Below are 26,017 nucleotides of genomic sequence, written 5' to 3'. Positions count from 1 at the left end.
TAACGTTGGAAAAGATGTATGTATCTGTTAAAGGACTTTTAACATTTGTTTTGGATACGCGTGCTTATATTTGGCATCTTTATCACGACGTAATTTCCGCTGTGTGTACGTGCGGCGGCCATGTTACACTTCCGTTCTTCAAGGGTAACTGAAGGCATCAGGCTAGTCAACATGTACCGGTTTGCGAAAACTGCACTGAATGTTACTGGTGATTTTCTATTTATTTAATACAAGTGTATGTTGTATGTTTCTATGTTTTCGGAGCAGGTGATTGATTAATATCTGTTGACTTGAGTTTGGCATCTCTCTTTTTGCTCTTTGACCGCATTCAACGTTATAACCGTCAGCTGCTAATTCGCTAACTTTAACATTAGCATCTTGTGAAGGTCTAGCGTTTAAACTGTCCCCTAATTTGTATTGCTACCTAATAAAATGTCTTCAATTAGTTTCCATAATCTAAGTCATTTATTACATTGAAGTAACCATTTTAATATGATACTTTATCAGCGATATTATTGTCCAATTTACTGAACTATGTTAAGCTAGAATAACGATTAACTAGCTTGTTAACACTATGTAGCTGTTAGCTAACGCTAAGTAATTTCCTTGACGACTGGCTGAAAATGCATGTTTATAGTTTACTTCCGTGATTGGCAATGTTACCTGATAAGCGAAAGTACAATCAGTATTTCCATTATTTAATACTGTATTTTCCTAAATAGACTATACATATCTGTAATAACACATTTTCTAAAGCCCAACGTGACTTAACTGACCAAATATCAAACATGCAAGCAGCAGAAATGTACATCCAAGAAGCTGAACTTGTATCACGTTGAACAATAATTGTTAAATTATATGAATGGCCATTTAATATTGTGATATGGATCAACCTGAATATATTAAATGGGTTTTGCTAGACAAAATAACATGCCGTTTACAATAGCCAGTCAATTTCATTTTAGTTATTTTTATTTTTTGACGTGATTATCAATGTTCTTATTTACTGTGCATTTTGAGCTAGGCTGATTTAATATTTATATATTGTAAATTAACATTTTTCTAAAATCCATAAAGGGTAAGCGTTAGTAATAATGATGTGCATAATTGCCATTGATCAGCTTGAAAACATACATTATTATCATTGGTTAGGACGGGCTGTGCGGCAGGTGAGGCATGGATCCACTGCCCCCCAAGACTTCCACTCAAAGTATGGCACCAGTGTGTTGGTTGGTGGAGCTGCCTTCTGCACAGTTGTGTGGGCATATGTAAGTAGCAGTGTTGTGTTGATCCAGACAGCTTGAAAATTTAAATTGAAAATTTTCTCTCTGTATCTTACCTTATGCAGACAAACAAATTGCACATAACATTTTTAAGTTAGGTACAGGAGTTAATTTCTGTCTTTCCAATGGTATTAGTGCCTTTTACTGTAAACGGTAAGTGACAAATTCCAAAAAGCTTATGAACTGGGTCCATGTTTGTATAGAAAATTCAAATTTCTCTTGTGCAGCAAATGTAAATTTGATTATTAACAACTTATTTTACCCACTGGGGGGGAGAAACTTGAGCATATTTACTGTCTATATTTTGTATAAATACAGTGTTTCTACTGACAAATGTACAGCTGTATACCTTAACTCGCATGCTGTTTGTGTTCAGCATAACATTGTTGCATTGCTCCTAAACCTGCAGGTGCTGACTCAGACTGGCATCACTTGGAATCTGTCTCCAGTTGGAAAGGTGATGCCCAAACCGTGGAGACAGGCTGATGAGTGAAAAGCCATCATGACAGACCCACATCCCTAAAAACCCTCTGGTTGTACAGATGAATAATTGATATCGGCGTGCTCACAGTGAATGCATATTACTATGTTCAAATAAAGTTGATTCTACTCATTATTGTTTCTTTCTCTACACTGCAATGAATACTGCATACAGTGGTTTTCAGGGAATTTTGGTGCGAAACATTTTCCTGTTTCACAGAGTTATGTCTTAGTTGCAAAGGAGGATTAATTATTTCTGAGAAGTTCCTTAGAGAAATCATCTGTTAATTACATTCATGTAGAAACCTTTACTTAGTAAAGGGCAACTAAAAAATAAAAAGGGCAACTGTTAAGGATACACCCAAGAAAAATCTAAACAATATTTGCTATGAACTAAATCAGTGTGCTGTAAATTGCAAACACAAAGCTGAAGGTACTTGTAACTATTATATGGACTGCCAAGTGGTTCATCTGAAATATGTTTTAATTTGTATTAAGTAGCGCATCAACTAAAGCTGTCGAATAATGTAGTGGAGACAAATGTGGTAGAAATTGGCCAGAATGTAGTGCAGTACAAAGGAGCAACAAAAATGAGTTACTCAAAGGTCTTAAGTACTTCTAAAGTAAATTTCTACTCAGGTCTGTATATACAGCTGAAGTTTCTTTTGTGATCTCACTACTGCAAACGGGTAGATATTACTTTAAAAACAATTTTAAAGAAGAGACTTCAGTTTACACGTCTGGTAATGCATTTGTAGATCTAGTATGTAAAACCTCTCTTTGGCCACGGTTAAGAATCATAGTTGCTGCTAAACATAAAAGTCCATCTAGGGAGTAATAAAGTATCTATTTGGGGCCACCACGAATAAAGTTGTATCGACGGAATACGATTCTGACGTCGGAGGACAGACCGTCGCATAAGCCAATAAAATGAAGCCTTTTATTCCGCTGCAGCCAATTAGCAGCGGGGGGGTTGCTCTCGTTCCCGCCCTGCAGCTGTCACTCCGCGTTGCGCTAAGGTCATCGCTGTCATTTACCAGCAGTCAGCCGAAGGAGGCCGAGGAGATCCAGCCGGGGAAGTGCAGAAACCCATCAAAACTATCAACATGTCTCTGTCTAACAAACTCACCCTGGACAAGGTGGCCGTAAACGGAAAACGGGTTGTTATGAGGTGAGTCTCTCTTAGGTGTTAGCTTGTGGTGCTACACAGCTAATCGGAAATGGGATTATTTAAAGTAAGATAAAGCTCTGACATTTTAGAGTCCCCGTATCGTTTGATCGTTCTTGGGTTTAGAACCAGATTATATTTGAAAAGCTGAACGTGCTGGTTCACTGTGTGTGAATCTGCTCAGAGCATCCGAAAACAGAGCAGGAAGTGAGTCTGTTGGTTGTCACGTTTTCCATCCATGTTACGTGCCCGTAAGGGGATGCTGTATGGATGATACTGCCTGCATCACTGTATGCAGCACGCAGCCAGGCCCTGAGATTACTTTGCTACAGTTTTAATTGTTGAAATCATCATTAGGATATTCTTATTATTATTAATAATAAAAATCATAATAAACTCAGCTTTTCAGTAACAGTAAATTCAACATTTTGGGGTGTGCTGGTGTGTAGGTCAGGAATAACATAATTTGATGATGGTATATTGATTACTATTTTATAATGAATTAACAATGAAACTGGTTAATTAAAGAAAGTACGATTTATATACTTTCTCTCCTTTGATGCAAAATGCAAAAGATCGACCTTATTCAAGGCATTTTGTGGTAATTACTTGACACACATATAAGTGCACTTGAAACCGACACCTTGTGTGGAAATGTCAGGGGCCATTATGGTTAGCTTAGCTTGGTGATGCAACAACAGGCACCATAGGACAAGGTTCATCTGCAGCAGCAGCTTCCAGCCACCCTGGTTTGTGTTAAAAGGTCAATTTCATGTGTAGCTAATCTCAACGTGGACGAGAGGGCCACACTGAGACAGTCAGACAAGAGGTACACCAATCACACCCAGGGCCTGTCATAGCATGCCATGTATGAGTTTTAGAAACCTCCAGCTCTGAAGAGTGTGGAAGAAGCATTGAAGCATTGTGGATTTGCTCGACCAAAACTAAAAATAAAAAAAGGAAGGTGGAATGTTTGTGAAGACATCTGGCAATGTTTCCTAGAAATCTGTTCAGTTGCCAGATTCAGCAGAAACCTCATCGACTTCCTGTAGTAACATCAGTCACATTTACGCATTATCTTTATAGCTCACTGTTGCATCAATATAAAGTGTTTTTTTTTTTCATTCTTTTGATTAAAAAGTTGTACAAATGCATTTTAAGGATAATTTCAGTAGGTGAGTTTATCCAAGCAGTCTCTCTTGCAGAAACCATGCTGTCTAGCCAGAGCCAGTCATCTTCATGTGTAACCTAGCTACACTCCAACTAGGCTCAAGAGTATTAGCACTTCATTTATGGTTCTCTGTGCTCTTAAGTTCTCTGTTTTTGACCCACCAAGGTTTAAGGTCACCTGTGAAAAATGTCAGACAAAATTTCATTAGATGGTTAAACACCATCTTTGTGTGTGAACTGTTGACCTGCTAAAATGCTGACTGGTGGGCTTTAGACTACAGAGGGGCGCTGCTGTTATTATGGCTGTGCACACAGACTGAGCATTTGTGTCAGTTCATCAGGTCCTCAGACAGCGGGAGGAGAGGGGTAGTTATGTAACTGACTGGACGAACGTAGCATGTTCTCACAAGCTGCCACGGTGCCTTGCTGCAGGGCTAGATGTGCAGCCAGCTGGGCAGAGAGTAGTGGGGATTTTTCAATTGCATTTTGTCAAATCTGACTGCTTTCCAATACTTTCAGATATTTTAGTTTAGGTTGTTTCCAAGTGTATTTATTTTTTCATTTTTAACTTTTTTGTGTAAGAATTGATGCAACTAAATATTTAAGAAGCCTGCTTTTTTGGAAAACACAGTTGGGCATTTAAGTGATTTAAGCACCCATCCTGAAGAAAAACTATTTCTTTATATGTAATCATACAGATGGCACAATGCAAGATGAGTAGTAGAGTGACTTGAGAGCAAGTGAACTGAATAAACCTACACTGTGTCAACAGTTTGTTTTAGTGATTTATTCAGAGCTGGAGATATATGGAAGATATAAGAAGGAGATTTATGGAAAATCACAGAAAAATGAAATCTGTAATGTGCTAATTCTGATAATGAAATTTTTTGTCTTTCAGGGTTGACTTTAATGTTCCAATGAAGGACAAGCAGATCACAAACAACCAGCGGTAAAGACAATCTTATTTCTGCAGTATTTCACTACTATTACTCTACTTATTGATCCTTACCAAGTTAGGAAACTATACTGTAAATTAGTGTAGGATAAGAGATTTATTGTAGCAGCATAACAGGGGAGTTGGATTGATTTTCATAACACTCGGTTGGTTTTCAGAATTAAGGCAGCTGTTCCTAGCATCCAGTACTGCCTGGACCACGGGGCAAAGTCCGTTGTTCTGATGAGCCATCTGGGCCGCCCTGATGGGAACTTCATGCCTGAGAAATACTCCCTGGAGTCCGTCGCTGCTGAGCTAAAGACCCTTTTGGGAAAGTAAGTTAAGACTGAATACCTGGTTTTAACGTTCAATTTATTTCTTAAAACAAGGGTTACATTTATAAAGTAAAAGTACAAATTGTAAGGCTAAAGGTTCCAGACCTGGTTGCCAAGTAAAAGCTTTTTGTAGTTATCTATTTAGATAGCAGGTGTTCTTTTGCTTGAAACTATTTTTGGATTGGTCAAGAATGGGGATTTCATCACAGCACAATCAACTATCATACATGATAGTTGATACCCTAACCCTAATTACAAAAGAATGTAAGAAGTCAGAAGGTCAACCATCGGAAATGATTGTCTGGTTCTCTGTAGGGACGTCACCTTCTTGAAGGACTGTGTGGGTGCAGAGGTGGAAGCTGCCTGTGCTGACCCTGCCACTGGATCTGTCATCCTGCTGGAGAACCTTCGCTTCCATGTAGCAGAGGAGGGAAAAGGCAAGGATCCCTCTGGAAACAAGGTGAGTCTTTGAGCCGCGTCTGCTCTGACTGATTGACAGTTAGGTGCCTCATGTGTTTGGTTTACCTTTAAATAATACAGGTTATTTAATGCCATAACAATAAATGATAAAAGTATAGAATTGTGAAACTATAGCATTATATTGATTTTAAACCTAAAAATTGGTTAGTGTATGCTGACAAAACCAAAAAACACCTAAAGGGACAGATTCAGTGTTTGGCAGGGCTGGTTGTGCTCTTACTGCTAAATAGAGTCTCCTGATGTCTGTCAGACAGAGTTTCTATCTGCTGGGTCACATGGAGGAAAATACACAGTCACTTCTACTGCAGCGTGCCATGGTCTAATGATGTCATGGTCAGGAGTGGTGCAGAGATGATGTACAAAATGTCCTGTCTATAGTGTCTGGGTGAAGGAGTAAAGAACATTTCTCCTAGCAAAAACTATGAAGAGTTGAGATGGAATTGCGGTTGAAGTACATGATTAGTATTGAAATATGCGGAGTGTGCATGTTTTTATAGTATATGTAAATCAAAAGTGTTTAGATACATTACTACCAATGGTATTAAATGGTATTATTCTGTTCTGAGCATGTCATTTAACTGCCACAGTTCAGCTTACACTATTTTGGACTTTTTGGACTTGTGGGCCACAAAGACAGTTCGCATGTCCATTTCAGTCTTCCTACTTATAACTAAACCAGTCAGTGTAGCATCTGCGCTTTCATGCTCTCTGGAATGGAAGAGAATGGTGTGTAATCAGTTTCTTTATGCTAAAATACAAATTGTTCAATATAAACGCTGATCCAGGGTTAGGACTGTCCTCAGATGTTATATGAATGTTGGTCTTGGGGCCTGCAGTGGATTAGCAGCCTTGACCTGCTGACATTTATTCTGAAGGTCACACGGCTCTCCTGACTGGACGTGTTGCTTTTCCTGTACTAAGAGGCTTGGTAGGTATGCAGGTTATGTGGGTTTGTCTCTACTGTATCAGACAAGTTTTTTTTTTTATTACAAAAACCTTTTTCAGATTTGCTCCACAGAAATAATTTAGGTGGTTAAGTCAAACCTTGGTGAGTGAAACGGGAGAATGGTAAAAGATGTCTCAACTCCAAATGATAACATGCATGTGAAAGAGACACATGAATGTTAGTTTGTCAGTAGGTGTGCAACAAGCCCAAGCGGGTGAAAGTAAGAACACAGTAGTAAATTGTTAACAGTTTAAGGTGTATAAAGACCACATGGCAGGTCTGATGTTGGAAATGTAGGAAGCCGTAATGTGAGTAGTCATATCTGACATTTGGTCAACTCTGATCTCTGACCTTTTACTGCTCTCCAGTCACCACCTTAAAGTGCAACACAAAACTCGATCCACAATGCACTTAATGGTGATAGTTTGTTTATACACACTGCATCCAGGTAAAACAAGTGTACTAATACAAGCAAAATAGTAGGTATTAGGTTTTAATGCTCTGCAGTTATATTAATATCAGCTGTTCTGAAAACAAACAGGGCAACTGGTTTAAAGAGAGAAAAGTGAATGGAAAAACGTAATAATGCAACGGACGCAGATGCTGCATACAACATTTAAGACAATTCATTAATTAATACCTGAATTTAATCCAACATCTTGTTGAAATCAAATGGGGATGTTATTTTGTATTAAGAAATATTCTTCTGAAGCAACACATCTTGTTTAGAAATGAATTTCATTAAAGTAAAGGATCCCCTGTGGTGGATACCAGCAGTGTGATGAGAAACACTTTTCGAGGTTACTTATTTCTTCCTGTGTTGCTCATCCCTTAGTCTAGGCTGTCTTTTTGTTTTTTGTTTTTTGAATTAATAATTTTTTTTCTCTTCTTCTCAGACCAAGGCCTCAAAGGAAGAGATTGATGCCTTCAGAGCATCTCTGTCCAAACTGGGAGATGTATACATCAACGATGCTTTCGGCACAGCTCACAGAGCTCACAGGTACAGTGATTAATGGAGTAGGAGAGGAGAGTAGCATTGGTGACAGAGGGGGGGTTATTGTTTACCACTGCTGTAAATATTAAATGTCAAATTACTGCTTCATAAAGGCTAAGATACGGGAACCATTATGTGCAATTCCTGCAGTTCTACACTGAAATTTGGGACTCAGTTTTAAAATATCCAATGCTGTTGTTCCAGATGTCTGACCTTGTTCAACGTAATGCAGACCTTACTGCTCATCTGGGTTCTGTGTAATGATTGATTAATGGGATTATTTAAAATTAAACACATGGAACATACCGACAGAAAGATGAACCAAATGCCTATAAGTTCATGCACTTGGTAAATATTTCTGCCCAAACACAACTACTGGTTTGCTTCTAATGAAACTAGTATTAAATTGGATCTTATGTGATAATAAAGTGTCTTTAGTTTGACTTTGTGAATGCAGTGCTGGTCCAAGCCCGGTAGAAATTGGGGAGGGTTGCGTCAGGAAGAGCATCCGGCGTAAAAACTGTGCCAAATCAACATGCGGACAATGATCCGCTGTGGCGACACTGAACTCACGGGAGAAGCCGAAAGGAGAGTAGTAGTAGTAGTTTGACTTTGTGAATACTGAATAAATGCTGTATATGAATATATATATTAATCCCTCTTTTCTTCTCTTCATCTCTCTCAGCTCCATGGTGGGAGTCAATCTGCCTCAGAAAGCAGCTGGTTTCTTGATGAAGAAGGAGCTCGACTACTTCGCTATGGCTCTGGAGAAACCTCAGAGACCCTTCTTGGCCATCCTCGGAGGGTAGGACTGAGTCGTTTCATGAAGTCTGAACTCATTAGCTGGTGATCAGACTGAAAGTGCAGCATTACAACAATGCAGAGCCAGTCCAGTTCAGGAATTGCAGTTTGAGTAACACATCAATAACTTTTTAAGATTTGTACAAGTTTTTTTTTTTTTTATACTTAGACAAATGATTTCACACACTACTTACTAATGATAATCACAATAATAATCACAATTATTCAGTCTTGCGTAAAAAAGATCAGTTACTTTAGATACACTGCAGCCTTTTTTTAAAACACTTGGGTGACTATCCTTATGTTATCTGGTGCTACTGGTTTCTTCAAGTGACGCTCAGGCCCTTACTATGCCGACAGTGAGCAGGCAAAGATGACCTGTCATATAGTACACACTGTTTGCATGTTGAATACAATTATTTTGTAATCAGTAATGATGAGCTCAGAAAGTACTGTAGCACGTGGTTACTGAGGTTATGGTCTGAGTTCACTACAAGCTCCTGAACGCACCATGAGTTGGCAGAACCTTATTTCTTGTGCTTTTATGTCTCTGTTGCTGCTCTGTTGGGTCATCGTTTCCTGGATTAATCCAAGTTGTGGCACCACAGTTGGGTGGCTACCGAGGAATTGGTGACTAAAGCTGCTGCGAAAGACTTTTTGTTAAGCCGAGCTGCTGTTGCCCACAAGTAGGATTTGGCCTTGTGTCAGAGTGCGTTGTGCAACTGCTGCTCTCCCTCAGCGTCATGCAGTGCCGCAACTCACCCGGTGTTTAATGATTAGCCAGTAAACAGCTGCAGACTTCTGACAGCAGTGAAACCGATAAATCAGAGGTTTGAAGACCGCAGGTCATTTTTGACCATGCATTTTGACATTCATTTCGTTATGTTGTAAAACCTCCAAAGAATAACAAAAGTTGTCTGCAACAGCACCGTTTGGATTATGGATTAGTCATTTCAAGCAAAATGCTAAATATTCTCTACTCATATTTATGGTTACTGTTACGATTATACTGTATTAATTTTACACCAAATGGCAGATAAATAAATATGGAAATAATTGGTTGGAACCCTGCCATAGTAGAAATATGGTGGTTGTGTTACAGAGTCATAAAGTGACATGGACTTGAATGTATTTCATTGGCCAACCCAAAATCGTTTAGTTGTTGCACTGCAGCACTGGCTGAGCCCTCAGCATCCTCTGTGCTCCCTAACAGCTCCTTTCAAAAGAAAGTGTGTGTGTGTGTGTGCTTTCATTCAGCACTGTTGTCAGTTTACACACAGCATTATTAAAGTTTAAACTGTGCAACGAAGAGCAACAGTTGAGGGATCAAAGAACAAAATATGGTTTCAATTAAATTTAATTGAATGTATAAATCAGTGATATCAATATGATTTTCTTTTTTCCTTGCAGTACCTCTCCTACATGTATGTGTAGTGATGCGTTATGTCTCTTTCTGTCTGTGTTTCAGAGCAAAGGTGAAAGATAAGATCCAGCTGATCAACAATATGTTGGATAAGGTCGATGAGATGATCATCGGTGGCGGCATGGCCTTCACATTCCTCAAAGTCCTCAACAACATGGAGGTGAGGAAGAAAACACAGAACCTGTCAGCATTAATGATAATCACACTATATCTGTAAAAATGCATATGTACTTGTGTGGTGATGTCATTTTGTTAACTTTGATACTGAATAAGCACTTCTGCAAAAGCTCTAAAACCCAATTCTGCACTACCTGCTCAGTGCAGCAACAAAAATGACAGTAGTATTTAATATTAGGTGTTTCACAAGTTTCACAAGTGTCTAACCCCCCTTCAACACACTCTCCTCATTGACCCACTGGACTCTGTTACATGTTGGTGCTGTTCAAACACACTGGTGAAACTACTTTGTCTTGTTAGTTTCACAGCGTGAGAATCACATTCATGACCACAATTTGAACTCTGTCAAAATATTTCAACATTTCCAATTTTTGTTTAACTGATCAGGGCACTCAAATTACAAAAGAACAAAAGGGCTTTTTGAGATACCTTTATGCACTAGCATCCAGATATAGATTAGTTCAGGAGTCAGGTCCAGCCTTTTCTTTCTCGGCATCACTTTGAGATTTTAATCCATGCTTTAATCACAATCTCTTAGACTACTGCAACACACTTTACGTTGGTCTTAGCCAGATGTCACTTGCTCAGCTACAGGTAGACCAAAACGCTGCTGCCCAGCTTTTAACTTATTACCAAAAAGCATATTACTCCAACCTTGGCATCACTTCATTGGCTCCCGGTTGTTTTTTTGTATCGATTTTTAAAATTATTTTAGTTGTTTTTAAATGTTTAAATGGCCTAGCCCCCTTTAGTCGTCCCTAACACAAAGAGGAAGCTTCGAGGTGACCGCGCTTTTTCATTTGCTGGCCCAAAATTGCAGAATGAGTTGCCATTGCACATCAGGCATTGCCACCTCACTTCCTGCTTTTAAATCTTCCCTTAAAACACATTTTTTCATCCTGGCGTTTTAACAGCACTTTGGCCAACTGTGTTGTTTTTAAGGTGCTTTTAAAATAAAGTTGGATTGGATTGGAAATATTGTGCTCACAGCACTGAACTGTTACTACACATCTGGATCAGGGGTTTTCAAAAATAAAATATGCCTGATGAAAACCTGATTTGGGGGATACAAGACTTTATTTAACATTTTTCAATGCTGTGAGCACCACAAAGTAAATTCTATTCATCTCTGCTATCTTGGGGTTGGGGGGGGCAGTTATCTTTATCTTAAAATGAACAAATTAAACAACACGAGACAGTAAAGAAATAAGAACTTTGATAACTTTTGTTGAATAGACCTTTTAAATAAACAACCATTTCAGATGTATTTTATCAAAGGTCACATTTGGGTTATGAACCGTATTTCTTCTTTTTTATTTTTTTTAAATCTTTGCTAACTAACACTAACAAAACCAGCAGTTTCACAAGTTGTTTAAACACCATCAATGTTTAACACCCCAGACTTGTTGAGCTGTTTTGACTTTCTCAGTGTGGAGTCATACTGTTAGCTGCTGTTTCCTGCCTATATTTTCACACTTGCTAACTAGAAATAGACTATAATAATTTTGAATATTTTTTTATAGATATAGATGTTTTGACGCCATTCTAATCTGATTTATGATAAACAAAAATCAAAAAAATCTAATTTTTTTTATATAAAGTTACTATATGTCAGATTTTGAGTTAGCTGGACAGCTATGGTAGCTGTAGCTATGGTTTTTATATTTCCCCCACTGAATTTCATTCCTTTATCACTTGTCAGATTGGTAACTCCCTGTACGACGAGGAGGGGGCCGGCATTGTCAAAGACCTGATGGCCAAAGCTGAGAAAAACGGTGTCAAGATCACGCTGCCTGTTGACTTCATCACTGCTGACAAGTTTGATGAGAAGGCTGCTACTGGCACTGCAACTGTGGCTGCTGGAATTCCTGCTGGCTGGATGGTAGGAAAGGATTAATCTTTATCATGATCAAAATTTAAATCAAAATGAAATAATGGGACAATTTCTTTTTTGTTTGTTTTTTTTTTTTTCCTCTATGCAGGGTTTAGACTGTGGACCAGAGAGCTCTAAGGCCTACGCAGAGGCAGTTACCAGGGCCAAGCAAATTGTGTGGAATGGTCCGGTTGGTGTGTTTGAGTGGGACAACTTTGCCAATGGGACAAAGAACCTGATGGACAAAGTGGTGGAGGTGACCAAATCAGGCTGCATCACAATCATTGGTAAGAAAGACACGACGGGAGTGAAACGTTTAAATGTATTTGTGTTGCTGTTTTTAACCACGTTATTCGGTGGGTGTGTTCAATCAATTTGACGACAGTTTGAAATGAGATAGAGTTATCTTTCTTTGGTCTGAAATAAAACATCAAGGTTGTCTGTTGGTTATTTGGTGCACATTTTCAGTGAGTGTGTTTACTTGCAGGTGGAGGAGACACTGCCACCTGCTGCGCCAAGTGGAACACAGAAGACAAAGTTAGCCATGTTAGTACAGGAGGCGGTGCCAGCCTGGAGCTGCTGGAGGGTGAGTGACAGAATTCATGATGCTTATTCCAAGGAAGACAAAGAACAAATAAAAAATACAGACTTTAAATCATCCCACTGTTGTGCTGAAGCTTTAATGTGATGATTCTGACTGTGTGTTTGCTGTTCATGTCCTCAGGTAAAGTCCTGCCTGGTGTGGACGCCCTCAGCAATGTCTAAACTTTCCATCAGCCCACTGCTGTGTGAGAGAGTGTATAAGTGGTGGTTAGCTACTCAGCCAGACTCCTGTTTACTCCTGAAACCCCCCTCCCCTGCAAAAACACACCTCCTTTGTCAGACATTTCAACTCTATTCAGGCTGCTTTTAATGCTATGTGTAACAGGTAGCCTTATCTTAACATGCTGATGAAGCTCATCAGGAGTTATTACACTTCTTCTTTTTTTTTTTTTAAATAAAAGATCAAACGGTTTGTTAAGGTGGAGGTTGCGCGGATGATACATTTTTCTGTCGAATTGCTCAATGGACGGAAACATTGCAACACTTTCCACAGTGTTACTGTCACCTAATCCTGGGTTTGGACACCAGGGGTCATTATTGTGCTTCACTTGCCTGCTCATTCCTTCTCAGGCTCACTAGGATTCCTGCTGTTTCTTTAAAAACACAGAGGAGCCATCAGCCTTAACCCCTGACAAACCTTAACACTGGCTTGTGTGTGTGTGTGTGTGAATGTGTGTATTGCTGCTATGCATAACCACCCTGGGAACGTCACAGCACCAACCTCGACAGTGTGTATACATACAGTATGTATAGATAAATGTAATGTTATAGTTGTCTGTCCACACTAACATTGGCTCTGGTCATCTGTCTTCTCTGGCTGTTGGTTTCTGAGCAGTGTCAGACTGAGATCTGTCTTAGTTGATCTGTTCAGGTTAATAAAACTGTTTCAGTGTAAAACTTGTCTGTTTATTATTCTCAGTAGGTTTCATAATAGCTCTTCAAGTGATAAATCACGTGTCATGAAGCTTCTATCATTACTAAACTGATCAGTAATTCAACAGAAAATATTGTCAAATGTAAGATTTTCTTCTCTTTTATATGTTTAAACAAATAGTTTTATGCAGAATTTGTTTAAGGTAAGACTAAAAAGCTCCTTAATTTATTGTAAAGGAAAGGCCACTTAATCAATATAGTGCTACATGCAAGTCAAAGACTGTTAGTTTGAAATCCATGCTTCTAATAAATATTTAGCTGAAATAAAATGGCAGTCAAAGTACACATGTTTAGGACTGTAAGTACTATAATTTATGGTACTAAAGGGGAAAGTACTTATAGGAAAGGAATTTGTAAATAACACTAAATGTTCAAAGATCTGTGTTGAGACATTGTGGAACAAAAAGCCGGTAAAGTTGGAGGGAACTTTAATGATTCACATACAGAGCCTTACAATACATCAGTTATTTGTTAATTATAGTTGAATATCCACTAATTGCATAAAGTATTCTATCTATAATAGGATTTAACCTTATAGAATAATAAAAAGATACAATACGTAACAAATGTCATTTACTGCATTAAAATTTTACTTCAGATGCAAACTCAGTTTGCACAGATAAGACATTATTAAGGCCAGTAAGTATTTATTTACACACCTGTCCACATCCTTTGCACATCACAAATAGAATTCCAAAAATAAACCTTCCATTTCACACAACAGTGCAGTGTCTCTGTTTCTCTGTCGCAGTCCTTGTCAGGTGCACTCCCCGTTCTCATTAACATAGTCTGGATAATCTGTCACAAAAATAACATAAATGTTAATAAATGTAGGCTTGGCAGACGAAAAAGTTTCACACTCAACTGTGGGATATGTTCCGCCTGATGTGTGCAGATCATTGTTCTGAGCAGCACTGCATTTGCCTTGGGTTGCCAAACCCAAATATATTGAATGACATTTATATAACACAGAACAGCAGAACATCTTCACATGGATGGGACTCAAACAAAATTTAAGTACTTATTTGTTTAGCAAAACAGTTACGGATTTATACCGTTATTGGATCAGTAAATTATTGAACTAAAAACATTGCAGTTGCTGCTTTTTATTAATTCAGTGTGCAGAGTTTCACCTCTGCTCGATTAGGCTATAAAAAGTCTTCTGCTTAAGTAGAATATTTTTTTTAATCCCTAATTAGTAAACTAGAAAAATAACCAATGTGTAGAATGCACCTTTTGTCCAAACTATCAAATGCTGTGTATGCCACTCTTACCATCATCATCTTGTTCTTCTTTTTTTCCCTGTGCTTCATGATCTAAGAAATCTGAGTTCTCATAGTCGTCGTCATCTGTTTGGTGAAACAGAAATTTCACAGAGCTTTAATAGCTGGTGCTGTCCACAGCTTTCAGGATCAATGTGTGACGAGAAACAAGATCCACTAAATTGCGACTTAATATAATTCAGAATTACTTTGAAACAAATGGCTGGACGTACCATCTTTTATTGGCAATGATGTAAAAATATTTACATAAATGTCTGGATTCTGGATAGCAGCTAGAAAAACATAACAAACAAATGTTAACAGCCATCGAAGTGGGAGAAATTGGTGCTGAAATTATTTTTAAGGATGAATTATAGATGAATATGTAAAAATACTCACCAGCTGTGCTTTCTTGAGTCTCCTCATTTACATACACTGAAGCAGGCAGCGGATCTCTGTAAAACGTTACACATATTTTACTGTGCATAAGTACATATACAGTATTTATTGATGGCCTAAATCTTTTAGACACACTAATTATGTCCTAAATTTTCATGCTCAAATAAAAGATATTTCTAGAAATGTTTCACAGGTATCTTGGTTCACACCTACTCCACAGTTACTCCAATTTAATATGAATGTTCCAAACATTACTTAGATTTTGTGGCAGTTCTGTAGTTTTTACTTTATCATGGAGCATTCTGCCACCTTTAAGGACAAAAACTGCTTTGCAAGAGTAATAGATTATTTTAACCTTTTGAGAACAAAGTCAATTTATTATGCAATAAAAGCTGGATTCATAAACTTTATTAGTCTGTTTTAAACACAGGCCCAGCTGGATGACTACTAGAACCTTTTGTTCTCGAAGAGGATATGACCGTCCTAATTTGAAAATTATTTTATAAGAAAAAATGTTCTTCATGCCAAAATGGTACTACAGTCTTGTACTAGTTACTTACTATATAAGGCTGTACTATTTTTAACTACTAAGTTCAGAAATGTCAAAACTTTAATGACCTTTGTAATGCATAAGCCTGCAGCACCGTGCAATAAATAGAAATCCTAAAGTAAAAAGAACATCACTATAGCATTAGAAGCTGATGCAGCAGCTCGTAATGTTAGGCTCTTCACTTTGAATGCAGTACTAATCAATTTCCATAAAAATAAGTTTATATTATGAGGACTTTGTATTTTGAGTGACAACGGTACGAGAAGAGCTGTAACACTTACACGTATGTATGTTCCAGATCTGCCTCTGTCTGACCTGCAGCAGCACAGAGTGTTTACATTAATGCCACATCAACGTTGAAGTTAAATATTAATATATGCATGAAAACAAAGTGCAGTGTGTGTTATGTTGGCTTAACCTACTCTCTGTGACGTTTTCATAGTCTGACTGGTCATCAGTTGCAGCTGTAATACATGGTGGTGTTATTACTGTTGAGTACTGAAATTGTTGTTTGTTTTAAAAAGGCTTCAGGTTTGTTTTTTGCAGACACACAAAAAAAATATGTCTTACCTGGTAAATGTCCTTCATGATTTAAACTGAAAAAACACAGGTAACAAATGATTTTAATTCATTTTTGGAGACTGCCAAATAAAACCGGAGTTTATTTTTGAGGTATTTCTCCGATTTTAGAATCTTCCACAGAGAATGACTTTCTCAGTAACATGTTCTCTTCACACTAAAAGATTTTTGTGTTATACCTAACACTATAAAAACCCATAACGCTTGTTCTTTACACACAAAGAGATGAAAAATTAAATTGTTCCTTAATGGATATTTAAATGCTGGATCTGGGTAACAACAGTCGGGCAAAGTGACTCTGTGCAGTTTTGTGGCATGTTTGGAACAGGTGTGTGTGGTCCACCAGCCACTTGGCAAAATGCTTTTCCAGTATTCTCCAGACTCCAGCCTTGGTGGGTCTGTTCTCATGTTATCAGTCTGTTATTAGTCTGGGAGTACAATTTGGATGAATCAGTGGAGGACATCCTGTTTATTCTCCTGCCTTCACCTTCTCTGGTCTACCTCTTCAGCTGTGAGCCTTTGCTTGGCAGACTCCGAGGCCTCAGGTTTGTTGTTGTTGAGGTTGTACTTGTTCATCATACCTTTTTACAATTCCGATAGTTCCACCCTCCGTTTTTCATGGAGGATATGCATCTTACTGCACATGCCTGATTTGTGAATTTGTGTTGTACCTTGTCAATCTCTTGTTGGAACAGCAGGTACTTCCTTATTAACAGGTATTTTTATTTTAGAATACTGAGCTACCATCCAGTGGCTTTTTAGCAACCAGCCTATTGCTGCAGTTTTAGGAGAGAAATGTTGTCCCATTATTGTCTGATGAAGGATTCTAGCTCAACAGTCTTGGGCCTTTGCTGCCAGATGTTTGTTTTATGATGCACCAAATGTTTTGTATTGGTGAAAGGTCTGGACTGCAGCCAGGCCAGTTCAGCAGCCGGACTCTTCTCCTGTGAAGCCATGCTGTTATGATGGATGTGTTATGTGGTTTGGCATTGTCTCGCTGAAATAAGCAAGGCCTTCCCTGAAAGACCTGTTGTCCAGATGGGACCATATGCTGCTCTAAAACCTCTATGTGGTTTTCAACATTGATGGTGTCCTTCCAGATGTGTAAGCGGCCCACCCCATAGGCACTAATGCACCCCCATACCATCAGAGATGCAGACTTTTTAACTGTCCGCTGATAACAAGCTGGATGGTCCCTTTCCTCTTTAGTCCACATGACATGGCGTCAATCTTCAAGTCTCAAAAGTTTTCCCAATTTTACACTGAGGAACATTTTTTTAAAATTGTTCCACAATTTAAGACACAGTTTGTCATATATTGGTGAGACTCTGCCCATGTTTACATTGGAGAGACTCTGCCTCTCTGAAATGCTCCTTTTATAACATTTTATAACATGTTAACATGACTCATATATAAGTCATGTTAACTCACCTGTTGCCATTTAACCTAATTAGTTGTTAAATGCTCCTCCATGTTTTTTTTTCATTTGCAGCAATAACTTTTCCAGCCATTTGTTGCCCCTCTTCCAACTTTTATGAGATGTGTTGCAGCCAGCAAATTCAAAATGAGCTAACATTTTCAATGAAGTGGTAAAATATCTCGGTTTCAAAATGTGATATTTTGTTTATGTTCTGTTGTGTTGGCTAATAATTTCTCACTTTCAGTCTTGTGTGTAGGTCTTTTCTGTTTCTGTTTTTATATTGTTTTGTTTCATTTTTTAAAATGTTACATTTACGCACATTGGGTTTTGATGTTCGATACCTTTCTGTCAGTGAGTTTAACCATTTTTTACTGCAGGGACAGTTTCTCTGTGGAAAACTATATGTGTTGCTAAATGTGTAGGGCTGAAGTATCTATGTTGTGCTGTTATACAGTATATTTTATATTTAATGCAGTGAGATTAATGTATTTTAATTTTCTATTTTTTTCTTTAAGATGTACATCTTGTGCAGTTGAGCAAACTTTCTTTCCAATACATTAAAACAGTATACAGAAGATAGTTAGAGATGATGCTTGTTGTAATATACATACACTGAAGTTGAAGTAATCTGATTGGCTCTGGTGACTGTAAAATAAAACAGCACAAAGATGTTTTAATTAGCAAAACAAGCTAATTAAAAGTGAATAAGAAATAGACTCAGGCTTGGGTGAATAAGATCTGTAGCTGATGGGGTTTTTTTTTTTACCTGTTTTTGATTGCATTACAGCAAACACACTTCCACCTCGTTGGCTGTCAAGATATTATTTAAATGTAAATATTTCATCAAGTGGTTCAAGTGTTTTTAATTTAACGTGAATTTACCCAAACCCACTGCAATATTGTCATGTGATGTATCATGTCCTTTGGGTGAATGTCGAAACTATAGTGTTATCACAAACACATTGTAAAAACTCTTTCTCATGCCAACACGGCTTGAGAAAGTGGAACCAACACTCACAATGTCTGCGGGTCATATATTTGATGTTCCTCATGTATGATCTCTGAAAAAAACGAAAGCAGTGTAATATTAAGGACATAACACATTTAACTTAATATTCAGCTCAAATTAGGCTGTTTTCACCAAAATTTACCACAGACATTTAATGGATGTTGCATTAATAAAAGTAAAAAAGCTAAAGTGACGTCCAACCCAGAAAATGTTTATAGTTGTACAGTGTATGGCTAAACCCTTTTGGACACAGCTGTTGATGCAGGAAATGGCCTTAGTTGCAATGTTTGCAATGTTTAGATGTTTTTATACATAAATATTATGTATATCTAAGCTATTGTGTGGGGAGCCCAGGAAAAATTTTTTTAGTACGGTATACACATCTTGGTCTTCATGTTTATCTTCCATAAGATAAAAATGAAGCCAAATTTCTTTCTGTTTTTCAAAAAAAGTGTATCATCAGTAAAAAATAAAACACATTAAGTTTACTGTCATAAACCGGATGAAGTAATATAATAATAAAATGATAAATCCTGAACCAGATACTAAAATGTATCAGGTATTGCTGAAATGTTACCTATTAATTTTATATAAAGTGACCAAATAATGTGACAAACCAATTAATGAACTAATAATTTCAGCTCTACAAATGTGGTTGGTTTTTGGATGTTTTGAGAAACAATAACACAAATGAAGTCAGTAGGCATGTAACAATAATTTTTTGCCCCAGCTTAATGCTGTCATTGGCCAGAGCAAATTACTGGCACATAGATTCAAAAACTGCCTTGTTCTGTAACCTACATGATGAAAACATGGAAACACAACATGAATGTAATTAAAGTATGTTTGGTTGTGTTTCAGAAGGTCAGGGGGCAGCTTACACTTCCGCTTGTATGAACCAAAGTCGGGTCACTTTGGGTTGAAGTTAAAAAATAAATTATGTTCTAAGCAAGCAGCTAACTTAGCTTAGCAACGTCTGGCTCTGGCTCCACAGATATGAGCCCAGAGGGGGGGGCGAGTGGTGGCTGAGGCCTCGTCCAAAATCTATCTGGCCTCCCCTGGTGCAACCCCTTGTAAGTGTTTGGTAAGTACTGATGAAGGTCGAGCAGCTCTTTTTCAGTTAGCTTTGGCTATTATTACATAACTAAACATGTTTCATATTTTGCATCTCTCACAGTGAACACTATGAAAATAGCGAATATTATAAAGGTGTACAGTTCTTCCTGTTGTTTGTTGAATGTCTTCAAAGAAAACCAAGTCAACCACGCTCTTTATGCTAATTTACTGTAGAGAGGAGCTAGTGGTAGCTTCACATGCACTGTGTAGAATGTGGTATCAAACTTACACACATTTTGTTAAATGTTGAACTACTCCTTTAATGTTAAATGACTGTTGTAGTTGCCTCCACTGAGTCCGTGGTATTTTTTTGTTTTCATTTTATAAGCATTAACGAATGTAGTGACGAACAGCAAACAAGAAAAAAATAAAAATAGCACACTCATTTGTTCTTATCTATGAAATGCACTTACTGGATTTCCGCTTGCATCGCAAACAGAAAAGAGACAGAAGACTTAAAGATACCACTGAGGCAACAGCCAGGGCCACAGCCAACAGACTGGAGTTTCCAATCATACCTAAAGACAGAAATGACCAACTGTGAAAATGAAGTAACATTCAAAGTGGACAGACGTAGTTGTATTGATTAAATGATTAACCAACAGCTCCTAATAGTTTTTGGTCATGAAGTCAAGTGGCTTTTGCTTAGGTTAAATTAATGTGGGCATTACTGGTCAACATTTAACCATTATTATCGCTTTCACAGTTGAGGCAGCTGCTGTTTTCCTGTTAACAAAACTCAGTCAATCACAGGATGTGGTTGGCCAAAACAAAACTGAAACATAGTCTGTAGGTTGTATAAGGGACTAACACCTACATATGCTGCCATTTAAGAAGCATCACAGAGCCCGAAGCAAGAATACTGTGACACTTTTGTCACTATGTGCTGATTGATATTTAGACTCGAAATAGTTTATATCTGCAAAGAGTGGATTCACACAGGTACATGTTACTGAGTGGCCTAGGGTTTAATTTAGCTCCTGGTTAATTTCAGTTGAAGTCATTACATGGTCCAAATCATCACACTATCTCACACTATCTGTATCCCTATGATCTTTGTTTTATAAAGTAGGGTGTTTCATTGTCAAGCAACGTAATGGTCAGCTTGTGTTAAAATAGGCAGAATTTCTCCAGAAAAATAGCAAATAAGTGCATTGCCCCAATAAAATAGTAAAGAAAAAAACGGTTTGTAAGAAATGAACATAACTGTATATGTACATACATTAGATTGTATCTGGATTTAAAAAACAGATTGTGGTAAAAAAACAGTTGATGTTATATTTTGTTAATATCTTAAAGTTTGCCTGTTTAATTGTTTGGTTCACGCATAAGTATTTGGAAATCAATGTAACACACGTAGAGTTGCTGCCGACACCTCCCTTGAACTTGACTTAACAGAACAGCACTGGCAGTAGAGCAAACTTCCACTCAAAAAAACAAAAAAACGTTTTCCACTCAAAAAAAAAAAAAGCAAACTTTCCACTCAAAAAAACAAAAAAACGTTTTGCAACATTTGTTATTATTTTATTGCAAAAAGCAACTAATACTTAAAGGGGTCTGCAGGGCATTATGGAGGGCTATAGAAGAACATAGGGAGCTGTGATGTAAAGGACTAGGTGTGTAGTTTCAAACACACAGTAGTTTTAAGCAGCTATAAAAACAATTGATTGTCTCTCAGTGTAAAGTATTACAATTCTGTATTTTCAGAAGTTATGATAAACACGTATCCCATTACAGTGTGTTATAAACCATTTATTTATAAATATACAGGTAACTAATGCTAATTAGTCAGGTACATACTGCAACTATTCGTCCACTACATACATCACTTCCTAATGGTCTGTGAATGTGAACAATCAGGGAGAAAATTCACATCCTCATTTTTTCTAAATTACATTCCATAAGTTTGTGTGAAGTTAATAAGAAGCTCCAGTAGCCTGAGTGAGACAAATCAAGTTGATTATATATATAATACCAAATCCCCTTTTATGTTACCTTTCCACTGCACCTCTAAAAACACAACATCCAGTAGCACTTGATTGGGAACACTTATTTTTTGGTATTACTTATTACATAACTTGGAAAATTGCATCCATCACTTTCTTATCTGCAACCACTTATCCTGTTACAATTGTAAAAGTACTCCACTAAAAAAAAATAGCGATCAAAGTAATTATAGCAAAACGTACAGTAATTAATAACAAAAATAAGCGTCAAAGATCAATGTTGGCACTGTTGGAAAAAGTGGAGCTGATTCTGAGGAGCTTACCCATCGCGATGCATCAGCATTTATTAGTTCATACTAATTTTACTTTAGGTTGTATTAAAGATGTGGCTGATATATTGTATATTGTGTATACTCCATATAGGTCAAATAACCTATCCAGACCCAAGGTACATTAAAGCGTATTTAGTTACTAGGAGTAGATTTATAACGATAAAAGTATCCTGAAGCCTTCTAGATGCCAAAGATGATCATCGAACCTTTTCAAGGAACTCATAGTAGTGAGTATAACTATTTGTAATAAATAAATAATACATCACCTGGCTCAGTGATAGACAGCATCCAGTTAAGACTAGTGGCAGCAGCATGAACATGCGGAGTGTTGGAAGACACAGAAAGCAAAGTGCCACAGAAGAAATGTTTCGCTTTCTTCAACACTCAGTGCCAGATAGTGACAATAAGCGCATGGGAAATGACAGAAGTGGGGTGAGGCTGCTGAGCATGCATAACTAGATAGGTCTAAGCTGAAGAGCTTTGCTTGGAGTCTTTTGCTGTGCAGTATACCACCAAGCACCTTTTCTAGGTGGAGCACATTGGGCGACTATAGACCTAGATTTCAGTCTTCAGGTAGGAATTTGCTGTCTCGAAGTCTCTGTAGCCAAGCGTCAACGCTTTGAGGCTGATACAGACAGCCGCAAAAAGCCAATGTGAAGATATAACCATTAGAGGTTTTTCAGTAAACGAGACATTGATATGCATTAAATGGCATGTAGACCATAATCTTTTAGGTTTAATAAGAATGAACCCTTATCAGAGTAACTACTGTACTATTGTGGTTACACTAGCAGGCATGCATTGAAAATAATCCCAATAAAACAATAATTTCATTAAATCAGTACAATTTACCTAATTTCACGTGAAGGTAGAGCTAAAGTATATTTTCTTACAGTTACATCCTGTATCCATATGGCTACTGTAGATCAACAGTACACATCTGAACACGACAGGTTTTTTGTTCCTCTTTACACATTCAAATTAATAACTCATTTTGAATTAATAAATTGTGCGCACAAAATACAAACTTGTAATTTGTACTTTTACTTAAAAACTCTGGTTCCTCCTTTTCCCATTTTTATGAATCATTATACATTCAATATGTGAGAGATTTAGACGGATCACGGGCCAAACAACACATTTGGAGGTATCACCTATATTTTCTATTATTGTTTATCACTCATTTATTTTTAAGAAACTGTATTCATGGGATGTTGGTGACTACGTTGTTTTGCAAGGAAGATCTGAAAACCCTTTCTGGACAAATTCAAATTAAAACCATGTAATAATCTTTAAGATTGTCTTCTCACTTAAATTTTTATTTGTAGAACAGCCAGGTTTGGCAGCCACATGAAGATATTTACAAAGTGAAAGTTAGGAAATCATTATTCTGGATGATGTTACTTAGATTTATCTAGAGATACGTGTATACACAAATGGTATACAACATTTACCTGTCAAATAACATTTTTACTATAACTATAAACATTTGTGACTATGCCAGAAGTACTGGTTAATGATATCTGTTGATTCAAGCACATGAATTATTTTACCGCGGGATTTTCTCTGTTTTTGTAGTTATTTTTCTCCATGAGAAAATTGTGTTTGAACCACTCTCTTCCAATTCTGTTACATGCTTTGGTCTAGACTGAGATGTGGATGCAGATTATCTACATCAAGACATTAAAATTCTTGTTTTGAAGCTTTAGGGTTTGGTTTTATGTTAGGTCGCCTTACTGGAAAGCAATTCTTTCCAGTAGGCTGCAGTTTTCCATCAGAGCTCTTTGTAACACTATATGTATGTGACTCTACAATACAAAGCTTAAAAGTTCAATTCCACTCCCACGTCTTTGACACTCATCAAACTACAGCTGAACATGCACACAGAAGCAAATTTGCACAGTAACTTTGTCTGCAGCTATCACCAAAAGAGAATGTTTGTTTTTTTACAGTATGGTTACCAATTTTACACATATAATAATTAAAAAAAAGAAAATAATAATAATACATCTCTCACTTTCTGTTGCTCCTCTGTCTTCACAATCTAATTATTTGACATGCACTGGGTAATTTAAAAAGGTTTCCTACAAACCACCTGTCAACATCTACTTCGTCTTTGAGCATACAAAAAGTACAAGTACAAATTGAAGCTGTGAAAATAGGCTTCAAAAATAACTGTCATAATAAGACACACACTGTCCCATAATGTTTTAACAGGGGACTATCAGAGCTAATAAGGTGGATCTCAATGCAGGAGTAAAATATTTCTTCTGAAATGCAGGGAAGCAAGTTTTTAATTTTGCTTGAAATGAAAAAACAATTTAAAAGTTACACAAATACAATACAAGTAAATGTACTTGGCTGCATTCCATCACTGATGCAATGCCTTTATATGCCCCCCCCCCCAAAATTTTTTTTTTTTGTTTGTGCTCTTTTGAAGAAATATGCTAATGTGCTATGCTAACTAACTAACAAAACACTCAGTGGTGTGGTTATGAATCTGGAATCTGATTTTGTTTTTTTTGCCTGTAACCAATTTCAGGTCAAACAAACATTCACTTTTTAAAATAATTTATGGTAAAAACACCAGTACCTGCCAAGATAATTCTTGATATATAGGTCAGAAACATAAGAATTTACATTGGTATGGTACGTGTTTTACCTTCAGTGGTCCAGCTGCCTTCATTCTTCAGTAACAGCAGCAAAAAAGCAGCTTCCTCTTTCAACACCTCCCCACATCCGTCACAGTCAAGACACAGAAGACCTCCCAGAAGCATGCATCTACAGTCTCCGTGTGGTTTGAAGTGGACATAGAACAATCACCCTAATCAGCCACTTGCACTCGTTTGTACGCTACAGTCATTTTCTTTTCTCTAAACGGGTCCGACTGATGTAACAAGTTGCTTTTCAGGTGTCGTTATGCACCAATAAACAGAAATACAGTTAGTAGGTAAACTGAGTGGCAGATAAATTGTCTCTGTTTATATATATATATATATATATTTGTAGAGAGAGAGAGACAGAGAGAGAAATAGATAGATAGATAGACACCTACACAGTTTGTATTTTCATTATTTTTTCAGTTATTCAATGAAATAGTCGTAAATAGTTCATAAAATGCACAAACGATATATTTTTATGTATATTTTATCACAGCCTACTGGTCAAATGAAATTAGCATGTTAAAGTTTGCTTTTAGCATTTTACTTTACTTTTAGCACTAACTGGCTGACAAATCTATGGTATTGTAGTGATCAGTAAGATTTTTTTTTTAATTGATAATGCATTTCCCTCTCAGTTGTTGAAACCTCTCAAAATAAGTTTATGTCCAGTAAACCAATAATATTAACTAACATTTTTAGTGTAAATTAGAACAACCTGAAACAAAGTTTTGTGAACTGATTAGACAAAGTCTGAGTTGTTTTGATCCAAGAAAAGAACACGTGTCCGATGCAGAGCTCATGAAAAGATGAAAGATGCTTGGCTAACACCAGTAAAGCATGGAGGTGCAATAGATGTAAACTTTACATTCTCTAAATGAAAAAGCCACAGATTTGTTTTGTTTTGTTTTGTTTTGTTTTTTGCAATTTATCCTCCATACATTACATTAATCTTGTGTTTTGGTTTGCTTAATATGACTGCTCATCAAAATAATGAAGTTGCATGTAAAAAGTATCAAATTGGCTTCTTTAGATGGAAATGAATTCCTTTAAGCCCTATATTTCTTTAAACAAAGAAATTCTCCATACTGAAGTGTGCTGGCTTTCGGAGCCAAATGTATTTTTAATACCAGGCTAATAAAAA

At 37.1% G+C, this 26,017-nt stretch overlaps 3 protein-coding genes across 3 annotated transcripts; 2 read left to right on the top strand and 1 right to left on the bottom strand.

Annotated features, from left to right (window-relative positions):
- The first annotated feature begins 64 nt into the window (after positions 1–64).
- Positions 65–1,897, top strand: cox7b (cytochrome c oxidase subunit 7B). The gene is made up of 3 exons (XM_067494684.1): positions 65–208; positions 1,153–1,268; positions 1,693–1,897. Exons 1-3 carry the CDS (start codon positions 121–123, stop codon positions 1,774–1,776), a joined length of 288 nt encoding a protein of 95 aa, XP_067350785.1. The 5' UTR covers positions 65–120; the 3' UTR covers positions 1,777–1,897.
- Positions 1,898–2,754: 857 nt separating this feature from the next.
- On the top strand, positions 2,755–13,564 carry pgk1 (phosphoglycerate kinase 1). Its single transcript, XM_067494462.1, has 11 exons — positions 2,755–2,934; positions 5,000–5,050; positions 5,215–5,370; positions 5,686–5,830; positions 7,693–7,796; positions 8,476–8,595; positions 10,060–10,174; positions 11,894–12,073; positions 12,174–12,351; positions 12,552–12,650; positions 12,789–13,564. Exons 1-11 carry the CDS (start codon positions 2,870–2,872, stop codon positions 12,827–12,829), a joined length of 1,254 nt encoding a protein of 417 aa, XP_067350563.1. The 5' UTR covers positions 2,755–2,869; the 3' UTR covers positions 12,830–13,564.
- Positions 13,040–24,946, bottom strand: si:dkey-183i3.6 (LAT2 domain-containing protein). The gene is made up of 12 exons (XM_067494463.1): positions 24,876–24,946; positions 20,349–20,453; positions 18,829–18,871; positions 18,577–18,620; positions 18,422–18,455; positions 16,382–16,407; positions 16,234–16,275; positions 16,093–16,126; positions 15,262–15,317; positions 15,096–15,155; positions 14,875–14,949; positions 13,040–14,398 (listed from the first exon to the last, which is right to left on the bottom strand). The coding sequence occupies exons 2-12, from the start codon at positions 20,449–20,451 to the stop codon at positions 14,358–14,360; spliced, it is 558 nt and encodes a 185-aa protein (XP_067350564.1). The 5' UTR covers positions 20,452–20,453; positions 24,876–24,946; the 3' UTR covers positions 13,040–14,357.
- Between the last annotated feature and the right edge of the window lie 1,071 nt (positions 24,947–26,017).

Source organism: Channa argus, chromosome 24 (assembly GCF_033026475.1).
Source record: "Channa argus isolate prfri chromosome 24, Channa argus male v1.0, whole genome shotgun sequence".
NCBI classification, from domain to species: Eukaryota; Metazoa; Chordata; class Actinopteri; order Anabantiformes; family Channidae; genus Channa; species Channa argus.
This window is presented reverse-complemented; position numbering and strand designations above follow the sequence as displayed.